The sequence below is a fragment of the Cydia fagiglandana genome, chromosome 7 (genome assembly GCF_963556715.1).
Source record: "Cydia fagiglandana chromosome 7, ilCydFagi1.1, whole genome shotgun sequence".
Lineage (NCBI taxonomy): Eukaryota > Metazoa > Arthropoda > Insecta > Lepidoptera > Tortricidae > Cydia > Cydia fagiglandana.
The window spans coordinates 90,261-110,614 of NC_085938.1; the positions used below are offsets into that span (position 1 = coordinate 90,261).

Here is a 20,354-nt window from a genome sequence, read left to right on the forward strand (position 1 = left end):
CAATATTTGTTTGTTTCTTAATGTTTCAGTTAAATAAAATGCCTAACTTAAGAAATTAATTTAACATAATATTCATCAATATCCTAAAATTTACTATTTACCTACTCTGTTTGAATAACTTAAAATCTCACCATAAATGATTCTGAGCACCCCATTAGTACAAGGAGTTATTCCAAATCCTGAACTGTGCACCATCACTAAGAGCAAAGTAAGTACTGCAGAGCTGCATTTGCCCCGGCTCTGATAATGCTGATAACCGTCACAGTCCACAACATACAGCTAAGCCCATTGTTAAAGTGTAATGTAATGGAAAAAAATCATTTACAACTTTACATTATTATTGTATTCTGGTTAACAATCTAACACTCAGGTGACCATGCATTGTGAGTTTATGTATTTTGTGCAGCGAAGTAAATTACCTTATATATTTCTACGAAATTCACTTGTACTCTTCTGAATCTTCTGGATTTTCTGGATTTATATACTCAATACCTTTCACTATGTAGAAAATTGAGCAACTGAGATTACGTGTTTTAGGTATGAGAAGTTTTCGATGGACAAAGACCAGCGGAAGCCGGGCGCCAATACCTACCGTTCAAAGTGACTGCACACGCTGCATAGGCCGTTTCCCTGCCCTCGCACAATGTGTTTCACTCAGTGCACTTTGCTACACCACTTGTAGGTCTCAGCGATTGAATAGTTTAGTTTAAAGATATTTAAAAACAAATGTTATTGTGAACGAGCCGATTTGATTTTGATTGATAAAAAGTTTTGACATATGCGTCCTCTGCGTGACCTTCACAGCTGATCGAGCGTGTTTACGAATCTTGATACAAGTTCCAAATTTCACTATAAATAAACGTATTCACGAACCGAAAAAATATACTGAGGGCTACTCATTGTTGACTGTTGTTGAGTATCTCTTATTCAAATAGAACTTTTACTTTCTTTAAAGTTCGTATTCTTCTTTATTGATGCCAAAGATTCAGTGCGGATCAGTTCGGATTTCAGGCATAGCATGAGCCAATGGGCACAACATGACACTCGGTTACCATTCAAAATAAATAAAACTTAAACAATAGCCAATCAAACTTCCAATAGTTGCACAAATAATAATATGGACCTAGATGGCTCCCCAAATACTTACAACTACGGACTCGGAGCACCCCATCTTCTTAAAAATCCAGAAGCCGCTAGCCCTCGCAATGGTCGGCGAGCAATCGGCCAGCCGCACCGTAACCGCCCGAACCGAACACGCTCGTCACGCACCGGCCACGGCCAGGCGACGGCTAGCTTCGCTGCACGCCAGGCCAGAGGTCATACGCAAGGGGTGACCCAGCAGAGCCGTAAATATCTATCTAGTAATCTCGAATCATTGCAATAAGATTAAATAGATTAACCGTAAATTTAGCAGATTACCATGTTTTTTATCGAGACAATAATGAAACCACATTACTCACCTATGACCATTCGATATACCTACTGCTATGTGCTATCTAATTGTGTGAGTGTAGCGAATGTTTTGCATTGAGCTCTCAGAAATCTTAGATCAGTAAGAAGATATTTTAACTTAATTATTTTAGTAAGTGGCAATGAACTGATACTACTTATTCCATATGATCACGTAGGTAGGTAAATAAACTAAGGTCATCAGGTCACCGCGTCCTACCATCTCCATACAGAAGCGGACATTCTCTGATTTTCAGAGTATTCGGTAAGATCGATCGAGATAACTTTGCAGCGAGTTTTATAGCACAGACGTGCAAGTATTGTTTAAACATCATAATTTTATAGAAGTATAATGCAAAAGTTGATGAATGGCTAATTATACCTAACTATGTCGTCGATAGTACACACCGCTATCTATGCTTCTTTATATCTACTATTACATAACTTATTCTCGAAAGATGTAAATAATTTCAACATTATCACAATCTAGACACGCGGCAGCGTGTCAAGCCAAGTTCAAGCAAAGGAACTGGCCGCCTAGCCAAGGTTACAATCGCTATCGCTTCGACAACGAAAAGCATTGTGTATCTCTATCACTCTTCCACATAAGTGTGACAGTGACAGTTGCGTTTTGATCGCTACGGAGCGTTAGCGATTGGCATCTTGGCTACGCGGCCTGGCTAGCCAGCGCCAAGTGTAATATTACACGAACCACTTGGTGCCACTTTTGACCCTTCTATAACTCAAAACATCTTTAACGTAAACACATAAAACTACGTGTGTTTAATTATATCCATAAGGACATCTAGAAGCCCAAATTTCATGAAGCTAGCTCAAACGGTTATAAAGATATGAAGGTCAAAAAGTCGTAAATTTTAAGACTGACTGACATACCTATAGTACCTAAACCTAACCTACTTCCAGATGACCTAGAAGGATGAAATTTGGAATCCAGCTCAGTTATTGTGTGAAAGCGTAGGAAAAAATCTAAAAATTAAAAAAAGTTATAAAATAGGGGGGGTCCCCATACAAAAAAACCATTTTTTATTGTGACTGACATATAAGTACCTAAACCTAACCTACTTCCAGATGACCTAGAAGGATGAAATTTGGAATCCAGCTCAGTTATGGTGTGAAAGCGTAGGAAAAAATCTAAAAATTAAATAAAGTTATAAAATAGGGGGGGTCCCCATACAAAAAAACCATTTTTTATTGGGACTGACATATAAGTACCTAAACCTAACCTACTTCCAGATGACCTAGAAGGATGAAATTTGGAATCCAGCTCGGTTATTGTGTGTAAGCGTAGGAAAAAATCTAAAAATAAAAAAAAGTTAATAAATAGGGGGGGTTCCCATACAAAAAAATATTTTTTTATTGTAGCGTTGGAACCGTTACAAGCAGATATTTGAAACTACCCCAATATATGTATTATTATATTTGCTACATTAAAATAAAGTTTAGTCAAAAAATAAGTGGTGTCCCCATACAAAAAACTTGTAATACGCTCTAAACAACCGGCCAACGGTGTGTCGTCGGCGGCGCGCGGCACCACATAATTAAATAAATAAATAATAAATAAATATTATAGGACATTCTTACACAGATTGACTGAGTCCCACAGTAAGCTCAAGAAGGCTTGTATTGTGGGTACTCAGACAACGATATATATAATATACAAATACTTAAATACATAGAAAACACCCATGACTCAGGAACAAATATCTGTATCATCATACAAATAAATGCCCTTACTGGGATTCGAACCCAGGACCATCGGCTTCGCAGGCAGGGTCACTACCCACTAGGCCAGACCGGTCGTCAATAATTATACAAAGAACAGAAGTAAAAACCATACAGCGGAAACACAAGAAAAAACATTAAATCTCAATACCTGCCTAGTATTCTTTACAAAAAGTATTGATATCCCACCAAAAACATAAATGTAAAAAAGGAGAGCCAAGTTCAATACAAAAATTATGCTTGGCTGTGGGGCTCGCCGCAAAAAGAATGGAGATCTAAATGAGTGCCACTGCCAAGTTCTATGCAAAATCCAGATATGTATTTATAGGAACAAAATAACATTATAAACAAGTATTAAACTCTATTTCTTTGCTTTATTGGATACCTATAACAATTGCTGTTATTTAAAAAATGTGAGATCTTAAAGTAGGTTAGATTTGGCTTGGCCAGATTTTATCAGAATTACAATATATATAAAATGATTGATGTAATGAAAACTGGCCAAGTCAAATCTAACCTACTTTAAGATCTCACATTTTTTAAATAACAGCAATTGTTATAGGTATCCAATAAAGCAAAGAAATAGAGTTTAATACTTGTTTATAATGTTATTTTGTTCCTATAAATACATATCTGGATTTTGCATAGAACTTGGCAGTGGCACTCATTTAGATCCCCATTCTTTTTGCGGCGAGCCCCACAGCCAAGCATAATTTTTGTATTGAACTTGGCTCTCCTTTTTTACATTTATGTTTTTGGTGGGATTTTATTTACACAAGTTGTTCCTACTTTATTAATACAAATATAGACGTTTAATCAGTAGAAAAACAGCGCTCGAAGAATTCACACCACAAATAATAATTGAAGTTATAAGATGAAAGTAGTAATAACAGGAGCCGCTGGGTTTCTGGGCGCTCGGCTGGCGAAGGCCTTGCTGGCCCCGAACTCCGCATTGCATGTCTCCGAGCTGGTGCTCGTAGATGTGACGGCGCCGACTCCACCTCCTGCCAGCATACCAGTGCGGGCCTTAGCACTGGACCTAGCCGCACCGGGGGCCGCAGAACATATCATCGAGGCCGACACAGCCCTGTTCTTCCATCTAGCGGCCATCGTCAGCGGCAACGCGGAGAAAGATTTCGACTTGGGATTCCGCGTTAATTTCGACGCGACCCGCGCACTGCTGGAGGCAGCCCGGCGCCGAGCGACGAATCTGGTATTTGTCATGACTAGTACTGTAGGGGTGTACGGTGGAAAGTTACCGGACGAGCCGGACGAGGATTTCGCACCGATGCCGCAGACGTCGTACGGCTGCGCCAAGGCGATGTCGGAGCTGCTGGCGAGCGAGTACGGGCGGCGCGGCTGGGCGGACACCCGCGTGGTTCGTCTCCCGACGGTCTCGGTGCGCGGAGGAAGCGCCAACACCGCCATCTCGTCTTTTGCGAGCGATATAGTCAGAGAAACGCTCGAGGGCCGCGAAGCGACGGTTCCGGTACCGCCGGAGCAGGGCATGTGGCTATCGGGTCCGGCAACGGTGGTGCACAACTTGATTTACGCGGCGACGTTGCCGGCGACCGCCTGGAAGGAGCGGCGCGTGCTGTCGCTGCCGGGGCTGACGGTGGTCACGCGGGAGATGGTGGCGGCGCTGGGCCGCGTGTGCGGGCCGCAGTACGTGGCGCGCGTGCGCTGGCAGTTGGACCCGCAGCTGGCGGCCATGATGGCGTCGGTGCCGGTGCGGCTGGGCGCTCGCCGGGCACTGAAGCTCGGCTTCCGCGAGGACAAGAGCTATGACGACCTCATCCGGGAATACATACGCGACGACCTAGGCGGCCGCATACCCAAGTAGCCGCATTTCACTTGATTTCAAATAAAACTATAAATTGGCAATAATTGATTTATTTATTCAAAAATAAAGATGATCAATCAAATGTAGCTTTATAACTTATTTTTTAAGCTACGTAAGTACCTAAATACCTATTAAGGGGCCCACTGATTACCAGTCCGTCGGACGATATCAGCATGTCAGTTAATCGTAAGTAAAAGACCACACTACACTATTATACACTGTTGTAGTAGGTTTTTAAACTGGAAGCAAAAATAATAGATAGTATAGAGGGCTATTGTCAAAGTAAATTTTGTAGTCACGGTACATTTACTGCCATCTATCGAGACACGATTAAAACTTAAAATAAAATTGAAAATGTATAAATTAATCAAAATATGTTTACGGATAAATGATTTTTAATTTTTATTATTCCACACTCACCCATGTTTTTTCACTGATATGTGTTAAAATTGTTAAATATCAAACGATGACGCCGACGCCATCTAGCCGAGAATAGACCAAAGGTATATGGCGCCATCTATTCGAGAGTGACTTTTTCTTGATTTCCTAGGCACGTTTTTTTCTTAGACTTTATTTATCTTATACGGAGTTATATATCTCTGACTGGAAGGCTATTACGATGATAGATGTCAATTCAATACAATTTTGTGACATTTGGCATTTTCGTTGTAAATTGTATGGATATGACATCTATCATCGTACCCTTCCAGTTTAAAAGATACATAACTGTACATCGTTAGACCTTATGCCTTTTGTAATAAGGTCCACACCGATGTACAGTTAGGTTAGGTGGGTTGCTGTTGGCCGCTTGACACCAGTGTCAAGATTCACCGACAATTCTACAAATATGTCGACTAGAAAAAATAATTCTTGTTTCACAACATAATTGTAATATACAATTGTAGCAAAATGCCTGTCACGTTTGTAAGTATTTCTATAGAAAATATTTTATAAAATTGTAATTTGTCACCTGTCGCTTGACAATTGTCGCTCGACATATGTCACTGACAATTGTAGCCGTGGTGAAATTGGAGCCTGGCCGCTTGGACGCAAAAAGAACTGTAATTGTGTGGGGTATCGTCCGGCTAACTTTCAATTTATATATATAAACTTATATCAGACCGTTTGCCAGCGGGCGGGGCGGCCGTACGGCGGAAAACTGACGACTCTCAACTGTTAATAGTCTATACTTGCAGAGGCGCCAGCAGGCCATTACCGGCAGGCAATAATCGCTTATGTGTGTGGACGTTATTCGTTCGATATAGGTAAATAGAATGATCTGATGATATTTTTATATATAGATGATATAGTTATCTATTTCCGTGACGACATTATATCGCAATCATTTGTCTGTGGTGGTCCTTGTTGAAATCAACAATTATGAAACAATAGAAACAATAACAACTTGTACTTGGCTTAAATTAGTGTAGATACGATGGAATTCAGTTTCGAAGAAATACTTTATAGTTTTTAAATATGTTCGTTATACCAGGCAGAATTGGCTGAATTCCGTTACGTCTGCATCGAGCTTTATATACGATCAATTATTTTTTGCACAACATGACTCAAAGTATGCTTTGTCTCTGATGTTCACCACTTACGATAAGAGTCCTTATTGAGATCTATTTAACACATACTTAATAATTAAAAGTTGAAGAGGCTCTCCTCGATGGCCCGCTCGGAGTCCCAGACGGCGGCATCGTCGCGTCGCTTCTTTTCTTTCTTTTCCTTTTTGACCTTTTTCTTCCGCGGCGGCGACTCGAGGTCCCGCTCGGAGCCGCGCGGCTCGCGCTCGTGCCCCGCGCTCGAGCCGCGTTTCGGCTTGCGCTTCTTTCGTTCGGGCTCCGGCTCGACCTCCGGTTCGACCTCCGGCTCGGGTTCCGGGCGCTCCCTGCGCTTCTTCTTTTTCTTCTTTTTCTCTCGCCGCGCGTCGCTATCGACTTCGTCGACGAGTCGTTCGGCGCGGGCGCCGGCGGCGGCGAGGCGCCTCTTCACCTCGGCCGGCAGCGGCCGGTCGAAGTCGGCGCCCAGCAGCGGGTGGCGCGGCCTCGTGTCGGGCAGCGGGACCCGCTCCGGCTCGCCCTCGTCCTGCGGCAGCGGCGCGCGCGGGCGCGGCGGGCGGGCGCGCAGGCGCAGCTGGCCGCGCAGGCGCACGGCGCGCACGCAGAACCCGCGCCCGCGCGCCGCCGGCGCCAGCACCGCCACGCGCGAGTCGCCCTCCGCGGCGGCCGGCGTCGCCTCGTACGCCCGCCCGCCGATCTTCAGTTTGCTCTTGAAGTCGACGTCGAGCGTGATCCCTTTCAGCGCGCCGACGGGCAGGTCCCTCGGGCAGCGCACGATCCATACGTCGTCGTCGGCGGTGAGGGCGGCGCCGGGCGGGAAGTCGCCGAGCACGGGGTGCATGTGCGCGTGCGCGCGCAGGAACCGGCCGAGGCGCCCGCCGTCCGCGGAGCCGCGCGCCGGGGCCGGGGGCGGGGCCCGCTCCGGCTCCGAGGTCGAGTCCTCGAACGTGATCCGCTCGGAGATCCTCCGGCGTTCTATGGGCGGGGGTTTTCTCTGAGTTATGTTTTGAACCGGCGCGGGGGGTTCGGGCCCCGAATGCGAGTCCTCCTCGAACGTGATCTGCTCGGAGATCCTCCGCCGTTCTACGGGCGGGGGTCGCCTCTGAGTTATGTTTTGAACCGGCGCGGGGGGTTCGGGCCCCGAATGCGAGTCCTCCTCGAACGTGATCTGCTCGGAGATCCTCCGCCGTTCTACGGGCGGGGGTCGCCTCTGAGTTATGTTTTGAACCGGCGCGGGGGGTTCGGGCCCCGAATGCGAGTCCTCCTCGAACGTGATCCTTTCTGATAGTCGGGGTCGGCGGGGAGATTCCGTCGACGCGTGCGATTCTTTCCGAGTTTTAGATCCGGTCTCGGCCTGCGATTCCTCCTCAAAGGTAATTCTGTCGGACATGGACATTCTCGCTCGCCGGGGAGATTCGACGGACTTGGCATCGCTCAGGCTAGCTCGGGAGCGTGCAGAGGGAAGTGCGGGTGCGGGTGCGGGCCGCTCGTCCTCCGATGAGTCGTCATCGCTGACGAACTCCTTGCTCGTGAAAGGCTTGACTTCTTCCTCGCGCTTCTTTGGCGTCGGGCGTTCCTGGACGACCGTCTCCTCCGCCTCGAATTTCGACCACCCGTCGAAATATTCCTGATCGTTTGAAGAATCTTTTACAGTTTTCTTTCTATTCTTTTTTTTCTTCGGCGACTCGGAGTCGGAGGTTTTAGCGCAGCGCTCGGCTGGCTCTTCTGAGGCGGCATCGTCGGGGTCCGCGGCGGAGCCGTCGACGGTCTCAATAGCGGAGGATTCCTGTTCTTCTCTTTCTCTGTCGCGCTTCTTCTTTTTCTTCCGAGGCTGTTCGGGCTCGGTGTCGGCCGCGGAGGCGCGACGCTTGCGCGGAGAACCGTGCGGCACGGCGAAGCTCGCTTTTTCTTCCTTGATCTTCATCTTGAGCATGTGCTTGGCCGCGGCGGAGTCATCGTGCCCGTTGGCGAGCGACTCACGCTTGACGCGGCGGGGCGAAGGGGACAGGGAGGACTCCTCTCGCTTCGGGTTCTTGAGTTTTTTACGCTCGTGAGACTCGTTGTGATCACCATTTTGAAACAGCTCCTTTTGAAGTTTCTTTTTAAAGTTTTTGCCGGACTCTGATTCGCCATCATATGTCCTGAAATAAAAGAAATTGTATGTTAGTTATTTAAGCCTACAATCATTTTAACTGACAGTGAAACTAAAGCTAATCTGAAAAATTTACTAGCTTAATTATTGGAAATAATAAATATAGTTGTGTAAGTAAATGACCGTGATAGGGTGGATTTCATCACTAAAAATTTCACCATACAAAAATTTTATTTTTTTAAATGTTGAATTTAACACGATTCTAGCTGTGTAAAGTAATAGAGGGCTGTATATTGAGGATATTTATGGTATTTATACAATCATTTGTGGCTTATATTTGAAGTTATCGCTTTCGGAAAATAAAAACGCAAGATGGTGATGACAACCATGGTATGGTAATGACTCTTTTATGGACGGTGATGACACTGCATGTACGGTAATGACGATTTGGGAACTAAATTATATATGTCTTAAAAACGTATTAAAAAAATATAAACTTTTTTTAATTGTAAGGATTTAGAACTTTAATAAACATTACAAATAACATGTTTTTGAACATAAGACTAGCTTCATAAATTATTTTCAGAAAATTATAAAAAATACATTTTATTCATATAATAAATAAATATATAACAAGTATTTGTATTGTATAATTTTAAATAATTTATATTCAGAAATATGCAATTTATGTATTTTTTTTTTGGGTTTTTTTCAATGTTAAATCATAGTATCAATATTGTACTCTTATTATCAGTTTAAACCCGCATCTTCTTTTATCTACTGCATAACTTGGTATTTATATCATATTAGAAAATTGCTGGCTTACCAATGAGCGTAATTGTTATGATATATTACGTTTTTATTTGATAATTTGATTCATTACCTAAGTTTGTAATGTTTGTATTTTTGTTGTTTTATAAACTAACTTTAAAAATAGTTGTAATGATTTAAATCCATATATAGTTTGTTTAATAGCTAAACATTTTTATATAATCAGTGTTTTATAAGTTGCAAGATCCCTACTTTTAATGCATGTCATAAGTTACAAAATGTTAGGTATTGGGCCGAATGGGTCGGGTGACTAACAAATGGTATAATTATTAATTGCTGTAATTATATACATCAATTAATGTAATATCATCAAAAACATAAGGCCATCTGGATAGTGAGCCAGTACCGTAGCCTATGGTCGCTTAAAACTTAATAGATGTTGCTTGTTTAAATACAATGTTTTAACACGACTAACATGCAATTACAGACTCTAAGTTGCACGATTTACATGTATTAGATTAGATTATAAAAAACAAAAAAAAAAACGTTTTAAGTTCTAAGTGACCTAAATTTTGCCTAGTTAGTCAACATGTTATATAAAACCTAACCATCCCTCTAGGGTGAAAGAAATAGTTATATCTTTTTCTGCATTTATTCTACATTTATAAGGTAGACATTATATAGTGTTAGAAGACATAGAAAACGTTTTTCAAACATACAGCTTAATATCATAGTGAATTATACCAAAATAACTAGAAAAGTTTCTGAGAACCGTCATCACCATACACATGAAATCATCACCGGTCGTAATTTTTTCCCGGTGATGATGGGTATGGTGTTGACGATTTGAGAGTTTCTTGTTTTTATTTCTAGAATGGGAATATTAGTAGTTAATGTCTTTGCCACACAATAAATTCCATGTAGTTTTCCATTAATTTCGATAATTATTTCTAATATATCATTCGTAACTTCTTTAAACCAAAGCATAACGGTGATGATGCTCTGTTGTGACAAACTACTTTTTACAAATTTGTTCGTCATATTTCTTACGATTCAATGATGTGAATTTATAGCGAAATAATTTTTTGCATTTTATACTAAAGTGAAAAATAGGGCAAGGACCTTTAGCGATATTTTGTTGTTTATACACGGAGATAAGCTCACATTGACATAACCATGACGGTGTTGACGAATATTCGTGACAAAATTTTAAATATTTTTAAATGTACTTTCTCGGTGAAGGAATTGTTGCATATTTATTCATGTGTTTAACAACAACATGGAAAAGATATAACTAAAAGAAAAATCGCAATCGTACGATAGGTATGCTATAATTTTAACTGCAAACAAAAAGGTTTTGATTTTTCCGGTAGACGGTGATGATTTTAGACACATGAAACATTTTATATAAAAAAAACTATTAAGTTATTGGAGATGGTAATTGAAGGAACATTAAGATAATAGTTCTTAAAAACATATAAAAAAGTTGCAACTCACACAACCCACTAGTTTTTTTTATAAAGACCGAACCATAACTTTTCGCCCGATTTTGAAATCCACCCGATAGTGTTCTCTACATTGAAAGGGGCACGACCTCAGTGTTAAGAAAAATAGCGTTTAGTGCTGATTACGTAAAAATTACTTTATAGGAATACAGTGCCAGCCACTTGAATAGCCTCACTCACCAAAATTAATATTTCTCATAGTAATATAAAAAGGAGATATACATAAAATATTAAATATGGAATAAAACAAGAAGCCTTGTAATAGTAAATTAAAAATTTATTGTTATCTAATCAAAGTTTTAAGAAATAATGTCAAACAAATAATTGGACCTTCCACTTGAATAGCCTCACATGCTAAAAGATACTGTTTAGTTATTAAAACTCTTTCGTTTAATATTTTGTATACCTTCCATTAGACCCTATTAATTCGAAAATACGATTAGGTAATGATTCATATAAAGAATGTGTGTAATTAACGTCCAGAGAATCCCAAACAGTGTAAATAGCTTGAATCAGTTCTTCTTTATTACTAAACTGTCTTCCGTTGTAATAAATTTGCCGAGACAGCCAACCCCAGGCATTTTCCGTGATGTTCAGACCAGGGGACAAGGATGCCCAATCTAGAACTTCAATCTGGTTTTCTTCAAACCACTTTGTAACTATGGCTGACGTGTGTATGGGAGCATTATCATGCTGAAAAAACATTTTTTTCTACCTACTACTTTCCTGATCTTACTTTATGTTTCTTTTAATGAATTTAAATACTTTTCAGCATTTAGTCTTTCGTCTACCACAATTAAATCAACAGTACCATAGTAAGAAATTGCTCCCCAAACCATCACCGTTCCGAGAGTTGAGTGATGACGTGATAGTACTTTCGGTTCTTTCCTTAGGTCATGAAAATAATATTTAAATCCATCTGGATCATCTAGATTAAACTTTTTGTCATCACTAAAAATCACATTTCGCCACTCGGTTTTCTAGCACATGTACTTTTTAGCAAAAGACAATCGACCCGCCACATGTTGTTCGCGCAAAGGAGGTTTACTCATGATTTTTTTCGTTTGAGGTGGGATGATGTTCTAATAATCCGTCGAACTGTAGAGAGAGATGCTCTAGTATTTATTCCACTAGCTATCTGCCTGGCGGTCTTGGTGGAATTTGAAGCAGAGCGTAAAATAAGTCCACGTTCACGATCCGTAGTGGCAAATTTTGTTCGTCCTTTACCCACCAAAAACATAAATGTAAAAAAGGAGAGCCAAGTTCAATACAAAAATTATGCTTGGCTGTGGGGCTCGCCGCAAAAAGAATGGAGATCTAAATGAGTGCCACTGCCAAGTTCTATGCAAAATCCAAATATGTATTTATAGGAACAAAATAACATTATAACTAAGTATTAAACTCTATTTCTTTGCTTTATTGGATACCTATAACAATTGCTGTTATTTAAAAAAATGTGAGATCTTAAAGTAGGTTAGATTTGACTTGGCCAGTTTTCATTATATCAATCATTTTATATATATTGTAATTCTGATAAAACCTGGCCAAGCCAAATCTAACCTACTTTAAGATCTCACATTTTTTTAAATAACAGCAATTGTTATAGGTATCCAATAAAGCAAAGAAATAGAGTTTAATACTTATTTATAATGTTATTTTGTTCCTATAAATACATATTTGGATTTTGCATAGAACTTGGCAGTGGCACTCATTTAGATCTCCATTCTTTTTGCGGCGAGCCCCACAGCCAAGCATAATTTTTGTATTGAACTTGGCTCTCCTTTTTTACATTTATGTTTTTGGTGGGATATCAATACTTTTTGTAAAGAAAACTAGGCAGGTATTGAGATTTAATGTTTTTTCTTGTGTTTCCGCTGTATGGTTTTTACTTCTGTTCTTTGTATAATTATGTGGTACCGCGCGCCGCCGACGACACACCGTTAGCCGGTTGTTTAGAGCGTATTAAAAGTTTTTTGTATGGGGACACCACTTATTTTTTGACTAAACTTTATTTTAATATAGCAAATATAATAATACATATATTGGGGTAGTTTCAAATATCTGCTTGTAACGGTTCCAACGCTACAATAAAAAAATATTTTTTTGTATGGGGACCCCCCCTATTTTTTAACTTTTTTTTATTTTTAGATTTTTTCCTACGCTTACACACAATAACCGAGCTGGATTCCAAATTTCATCCTTCTAGGTCATCTGGAAGTAGGTTAGGTTTAGGTACTTATATCAGTCCCAATAAAAAATGGTTTTTTTGTATGGGGACCCCCCCTATTTTTAAACTTTATTTTATTTTTAGATTTTTTCCTACGGTTACACACAATAACCGAGCTGGATTCCAAATTTCATCCTTCTAGGTCATCTGGAAGTAGGTTAGGTTTAGGTACTTATATGTCAGTCCCAATAAAAAGTGTTTTTTTTGTATGGGGACCCCCCCTATTTTTTAACTTTATTTTATTTTTAGATTTTTTCCTACGGTTACACACAATAACCAAGCTGGATTCCAAATTTCATCCTTCTAGGTCATCTGGAAGTAGGTTAGGTTTAGGTACTATAAGTCATAAGTCAGTCTTAAAATTTACGACTTTTTGACCTTCATACCTTTATAACCGTTTGAGCTAGCTTCATGAAATTTGGGCTTCTAGATATCCTTATGGATATAATTAAACACACGTAGTTTTATGTGTTTACGTCAAAGATGTTTTGAGTTATAGAAGGGTCAAAAGTGGCACCAAGTGGTTCGTGTAATATTACACTCGGCGCTGGCTAGCCAGTTCCTTTGCTTGAACTTGGCTTGACACGCTGCCGCGTGTCTAGATACTGGTGGCCGTAATTTTCCTTATTTTTAACATAATTATTAATAACTTTAGGGCTGCGATCTATTTTTTTAGGTATCTCACGATGGGATATTTTTTGAGTTAAATAAAAATTCACCTTTTCAATTTCTAAACTTGTAAGTTTCTTACCACGTCTCATAGTCACAAAAACACTGTGTTTATCGCGTTTCTGCAGGTACTTAATAGAATGCCTTCTGTATTATCTAATCTTAATAAAATAAATTTGAAAGCGAAACTTAAATGCACGGTTTGGACGATTATGTTACACTGAGGCTATTCATGTGGACGACCCGTATTAGCTCTTGCGTCCACAACGTTTCGTGCGTAGACAAGTTCAGACTTGTTAATGTGTCGTTCGATAAACGTCAGGGCGTACAATTCAAATTTAAGATATATTGATAAAAATTATCACGTAATAATTATAATACTCACAATATATAGGTGAGGCTATTTAAGTGGTTGGCACTGTATAAGTTTTATACATTATTGGTAATCTTTATATGTATAACATTAGTACAAGTTTCTTTACTTTTATTTTACGATTTTCATAATCTGTTTTGCCCTCAACAAGATGTTCAGTGCACATGTACCGAACACGTCACAGGCGCCCGCAGCCCAGTATAGTTTGGCGAAGCGGCCGTCTATAAAATCGTAGAACAATAAACGTTTTGGCTGATACTCCACAGACTTTCAACAACCATCCGCAACCGCAGGCTCGCATCCTCTATAAGACTCAAATGTTCTGCTAGGTCTTTGCACCTCACTCGCGTGTACGTACGTAGCCCGGTGGTCCAACTACTGACGCACTCGAAGTACTTTTCTCGACGGAGCATATAATGAGAATGCAAGCTTGTACTATCGCAGTGCCTTACCAGGATCCATGTGCTTTTTCATGAAAAAAACAGATTTTTTGTATGTGATACTTACTATTACCAAAGAGAATAGATAGTATAGGTATAGAGGGCTATTGTCAAAGTAAATTTTGTAGTCACGGTACATTTACTGCCATCTATCGACACACGATTAAAACTTAAAATAAAATTGAAAATCAAAATATGTTTACGAATACATTATTTTGAATTTTTATTGATCCATACTGACCCATGTTCGTTCACTGATATGTGTTAAAATTGTTAAATATCAAATGGTGTCGTCAACGCCATCTAGCCGAGAATAGGCCAAAGGTAATGGTGGCGCCACCTATTCGAGAATGACTTTTTGTTTGATTTCCGAGCCATGTTTTTTTCTTAGACTTTATTTATCTTATACGGAGTTACATTTATCTCTGCTATTACTATGTAACGACCATGGATGAAATAAATAAATTATGAATTATGTCCTGGGAATAATGCCTTAGGCTAATTTAGGTTTAGACTTATTATCCTTTCTGTACTTACACATCAGATAAATAAATGAATTATGAATGATCAACTGAAAGTATTTCTATGTTTGCTAGCTATTTCTGGTTTCAGAGTATTCAGACTGATCTGATCAAGTATCTATCAAACATATCCAATGGATACAAAAAATTAAAAGTACACTGACATAAAATCTAGAGATGCCACGAATATTCGGCAACTATTCGTTATTCGGCCTATTCGTCCACTTTGCCGAATATTCGGTATTCGGCCGAAAATCGAATATATGTTGCACCTACCTAAAAAGAAAAATTACTCAATAAATAACCAAAAACTATTAAATATTTAAAGTATTGCAAAGTAGTCAAATACGAAGGCACGTTTTTGAGCATTGGTTGATTACAAATTAGTTTATTTTTATTATGGGTCTGATTCGATTGACTCTAACTACATTAATTAAGTCTGTTCAACATAAAAATATATCTCAGCAAACGTTGTGCTTTGTTGGCGAACAGTATTCATAATAATCAGACATAGGATTCTATGGGGCAGAATTTATTGACAGCTAGGGAGTTCCTATATCGATAAACTCAATTAGTGATGCTTCTCCCATGTGATCGCTTCAAGTTTTGTTTGTAAAAATAAAATTTTATTCAAAGTATTAACATGAAACAAAATATTAACTAAATTCCCTTCTTCTTTATTTTAAAGTGATTTTTGAAACTTCACTTATCATATTTTTTTTAACCTAGCGGTTATACAGGGTGTCCCACGGCGATGCCACATGGTGGGAAAGTACCTTAAATATCATAGATAGCATATTTTGCTGAAGGACGACTTCATTTTATTTTTAAAACTTAGTTAAATTGCATTCATACTTTTTTATTTTTTTTTTGAAAAAAAATGTATGGAAAAAAATTATTGCGTCATTGGAGGAAAAGTACCTTAATTATTGTAAATGAACATCTTACTGAAAGAAGACATTATTTCGATTTAAAAAAACAAGTTGAATTGCATTTTAAATAATTTCATGGTTAAACCGGGAATCGAACCCGCTACACGAGAAAAAAAAATACCTCGTAGCTTTGTCATACCGATCGAAAGGCTTCAATGTGAGAATTATTTTTTTGGTACAAGGTATTTTTTTTCTCGTGTAGCGGGTTCGATTCCCGGTTTAACCATGAAATTATTTAAAATGCAATTCAACTTGTTTTTTTTAAATCGAAATAATTTCTTCTTTCAGTAAGATGTTCATTTACAATAATTAAGGTACTTTTCCTCCAATGACGCGATAATTTTTTTCCATACATTTTTTTCAAAAAAAATTTAAAAAGTATGAATGCAACTTTACTAAGTTTTAAAAATAAAATGAAGTCTTCTTTCAGCAAAATATGCTATCTATGATATTTAAGGTACTTTCCCTCCATGTGGCATCGCCGTGGGACGCCCTGTATAAAATAGGCTTTGTGTAAACTTTATCATCGTCCCAGAAAATAATATACTACAAATAAAATACATTTACAAACGAAACTGAAGGCGATCACTAGTATTAGGGAAAAGTCTCGATAATTCAATTTATCGATATAGGAACTCCTTAGCTGTCAATACATTCTGCGCCATAGACTCAAAATGTTCACATGTCATTATTATTCGGCCGAGAGAGGGTATATAATAAATATTCGGTATATTTGGTATTTTTTTCTATTTGGGGCATCCAATACATATTTAAAGAAGAAAAGCTCTGGAATAATCTTTTTATATTTAGCAAATGAGGTAACTGATATTGTTTTATCTGAAGGCTACCTAAGCAAGCAATAAGTATGACAATACAACAAAACTAACAAAGATAAGAGACAACTCCAATTTATCATGTCACATCAGAATATCAGCTACCTACTTATTATTTCAATGATAAAACAATTACTAGAGTTTGACCAAGCTAAGTCGGCAGTGATTTTGATAGCCGAGACCAGGGGTCTCCAAACTCCTGTTCGCGCGCCAAACCCAGCCGACGACGGTGGTTACGGTGCCCGCGCGAAAGTTTTGAGGTGCAATATGGCCCTCAGGTAAAAAAGTTTGGAGACCCCTGTTCTAGACAGTGCAAGTGTTATGTTAAAATATGACTTAATTCTTCTCTAAGAAGTCAAGAGACTCCTATTAAAATATGACTATTAAATAACACTTGCACAGTCTGGGTTGTCAAACTCGCTGCTAAGCTTGGTCAAACTTTAGCCATCTAAGTAAAAGACATGCACACAAGATGAGGATATTAGTTTATGCAGATGACTGCACCATTTATTACTCTTATTATAGTTTCTAATATTCATTGTGGTGCATGAGCTACATTGCAATCTAAAGATCTACCAATGATCATGTAAGAGTGCCGTTACTGCCGTTACAACAGAAAGAGCCATGACTAAGTCTATCGCTTTGTCACAGTATCATGTATTGTCCTACACTGCACTAAGTTGGCTCTTAGTGATGTCTTGATCACAAAAAGCCTACTTAGTGCAGTATACAATACATGACATCGCATTAAATTAACCAGATAGTTGGCAAAGAAAAGTCTTCATCAAGCCGCCGTCATGGTCTGAATCTAGTTAAAAGTGGGTCTCAGCTTGCAAGAGTTGAACCAACCAACTTTGCAAGTAGAATAAAAGTGCGTAAAGTCTGGTAGTCAAATGCTGTAAGTGAATCTGACTTAGATAAAATAAAAACATCCATCTTATCAATGGACTTAGATACCGAAAGATGCCTAGCCTAGGCAATGATTTTGTCTACAATTCTATGAACTATACCTATAATAATTCATGTTGTTAAATAAATAAAATGTTAGCGTTCATTCGTGAGTTGGGTTTTGAACGGAAACCAGCTAGCAACTAATATTTATAAAAATCTTACTTTTCCGGTTCCGTATCGGAGTCATCATTTGATGTGTGCGTCCAACCAAACTCCTCGTCTGACGACCCCATTGCTACAGTGGTCGGTGCAATATTCTTCTCAATATTTTAATTAAATAACTAATTTAAGGTTATAATAATAACATAACCTGTAAGAGCATGTACATCAGTCGTTTTGACATTTGAAGTTTTTGTTACCATAACAAAAAACGCTTTTTGGTAGAAGCACAGAATAAATAATAGTACTACCGTACAGAAAGGAAGCTTCCTACAAAACCGAAGTTTGACAGCGGTTCAGGGTCGAATCATACTATCCCTTTCTAATATATGGCACTATCCCTTTCGGCTATTTAGGGTTGTCAAAATTTAAGTGATTATCTGTGGTCGTGCACGCAAAAGGAAGTCAAGTGGTGCCAACCCTAAAAATTGCTCGGAGCAATGCTGAGCCGAGCGGAGCCGAGTTAGGCCGAAGTCAGGAGCTTCGCACCCCTGGTAGAAGCACGGATTTAGAATTAATAATCCGGATTGTGTACACTAGGCAAAAAGTGTGTCCACATGAGAGGTTAAACCTGAGCCCTGCATCTCTTTCTAATTAGGGTGACCATAAGTCACATGAATGTGGGATATTAGCATAAGATGGATTATATAGTTTGGCCAAGTTCTTTTCTCATTCGTACATAATCAGAGAGAATAATACTGTATTTTCCCTATGCTAGTATAATTGCCCCAGAAAAGAGATGGATAGTCATTTTCCCTTCTGTAAAACGCTTCACACAACCTTACTTAATTTAGTCGTTATAAAAGCTTTTAGTCGTTATAAAATCTATTACAGATGGGATGAGCGTATTGGATCGCGATCAATGCGATCATGGTCGATTGTGAGGAAGGTGGTGCGCCGTACGTCCATCAAAGACACAGCTATAAGAGAGAGCGAGACAGATATCCAGGGTCGGGTAAAACGTTGTAGTTGCACTAGGTAACTAGGTAATTCGCAAATCGTATCGATCAAAAACACTGCCATCGGTCGTGTTTTAATTAATCACCACTCATTGCGAATTTAATTCCTACTTTTAACACTTGTTTCGCAAATAACTTTGTAGCTATTATTACTATGCCGACTGGTTATCGATACTAGTAATTTTGTCAAGCCCTAGCGTTGCGTAACAATTTATGTTTTTACACGAAATTATCTTGATTATTGCCTAAAATGATAAAATATTAGCACACAACGAAATAAAAACTTACATTTAACCGAGTAAACCGGCATCTTACACTATTTATGTTCTTCATAATTTAACAAAATACCTATCACTATCAATATCATACTCATGGTGTGTTAATATACGTGATGACTTCCCTTTTGCATACTTTAGCTATTCTTTAAGCGTAAGCGTCATCGTAGATCTGTAATTGCAACAAAATTTTCAAATTTGCCGCCGTTGTATACGGACGGAAATAATATGTGTTCAACCTATATAGAATCGATTACATATATATAAATAGTTAGAATTAACGTTTCAGTAATTAAATATTATGTATAAACATGAGTCTGTATAGGTAAACCAGAACTTTGGGAGTATTGTCAAGAGGGCGCTCGTTTTGAATTTTATATAGCAACAATTTGTATAGTGGGGACAATGGAAATTGGCAGATGATTTTCGTTTTATTCCGACAACTTTAATAAGTGCGAAGTTTGATGTTTGGATATTTCTTCGGTTTTTACGCTTAAATGGCTGACTCGATTTAGATAAAATGAATAGCGCAAAGTCAATAAGTAACTCAAGAGTTATAAGTAAGAATTTATATAGATAATTTTACAAATAAAAATATTTAACGTACCAAATATGTTCTATTGAGCACAGTTGAAATCGGGATCTAAATATTCTTCAGTCATCAAGGAATTTGACTCGTTCTCAACATTATACTCAAAATCGGGATCTAAATATTCTTCAGTCATTAAGAAATCTGAATCGTATTCTGACTCTGACTGACTAGACTCGCTGCTAGAATCAGACCCAACCTCAATAACAATTTTTTCTATAAAGGAATCAATTGCATGATCTGACTTCCTGTAGTCATTTTCGACTTTTATTACATGATCGCAACATTTTTTCCATGTTTCAGCAGTTATTTCCTTAAAAAGAAAAGCACCTCTAAAAGTTATTAAGGATGCGAAACAATCGTGCAGTTAAAAAAATCATTAGGTGCGTCTAAAAGAGACAGCGGACGGACGTCTGGCAGACAAATCTAAAACTACCGATGCATGCGATACACCTAATACA

At 38.8% G+C, this 20,354-nt stretch overlaps 2 protein-coding genes across 2 annotated transcripts; one reads left to right on the forward strand and one right to left on the reverse strand.

The window, feature by feature from the left end:
* The first annotated feature begins 3,977 nt into the window (after positions 1–3,977).
* LOC134665665 (D-erythronate dehydrogenase-like) lies at positions 3,978–5,115 on the forward strand. The gene has a single exon (XM_063522602.1). The coding sequence runs from the start codon at positions 4,067–4,069 to the stop codon at positions 5,033–5,035; it is 969 nt and encodes a 322-aa protein (XP_063378672.1). The 5' UTR covers positions 3,978–4,066; the 3' UTR covers positions 5,036–5,115.
* Positions 5,116–5,225: 110 nt separating this feature from the next.
* On the reverse strand, positions 5,226–18,282 carry LOC134666159 (nucleolar protein dao-5-like). The gene is made up of 2 exons (XM_063523315.1): positions 18,074–18,282; positions 5,226–8,738 (listed from the first exon to the last, which is right to left on the reverse strand). The coding sequence occupies exons 1-2, from the start codon at positions 18,142–18,144 to the stop codon at positions 6,680–6,682; spliced, it is 2,130 nt and encodes a 709-aa protein (XP_063379385.1). The 5' UTR covers positions 18,145–18,282; the 3' UTR covers positions 5,226–6,679.
* Positions 18,283–20,354: the final 2,072 nt, after the last annotated feature.

Excerpts from the sequence above, each read along its gene's own strand:
- LOC134666159 (XM_063523315.1), bottom strand. The coding sequence starts at position 18,144 with ATGGGGTCGTCAGACGAGGAGTTTGGTTGGACGCACACATCAAATGAT. Across the intron at positions 8,739-18,073 it reads TCCGATACGGAACCGGAAAA|GACATATGATGGCGAATCAG; the intron begins GTAAGATTTTTA and ends CTTTTATTTCAG.
- LOC134665665 (XM_063522602.1), top strand. The coding sequence starts at position 4,067 with ATGAAAGTAGTAATAACAGGAGCCGCTGGGTTTCTGGGCGCTCGGCTG.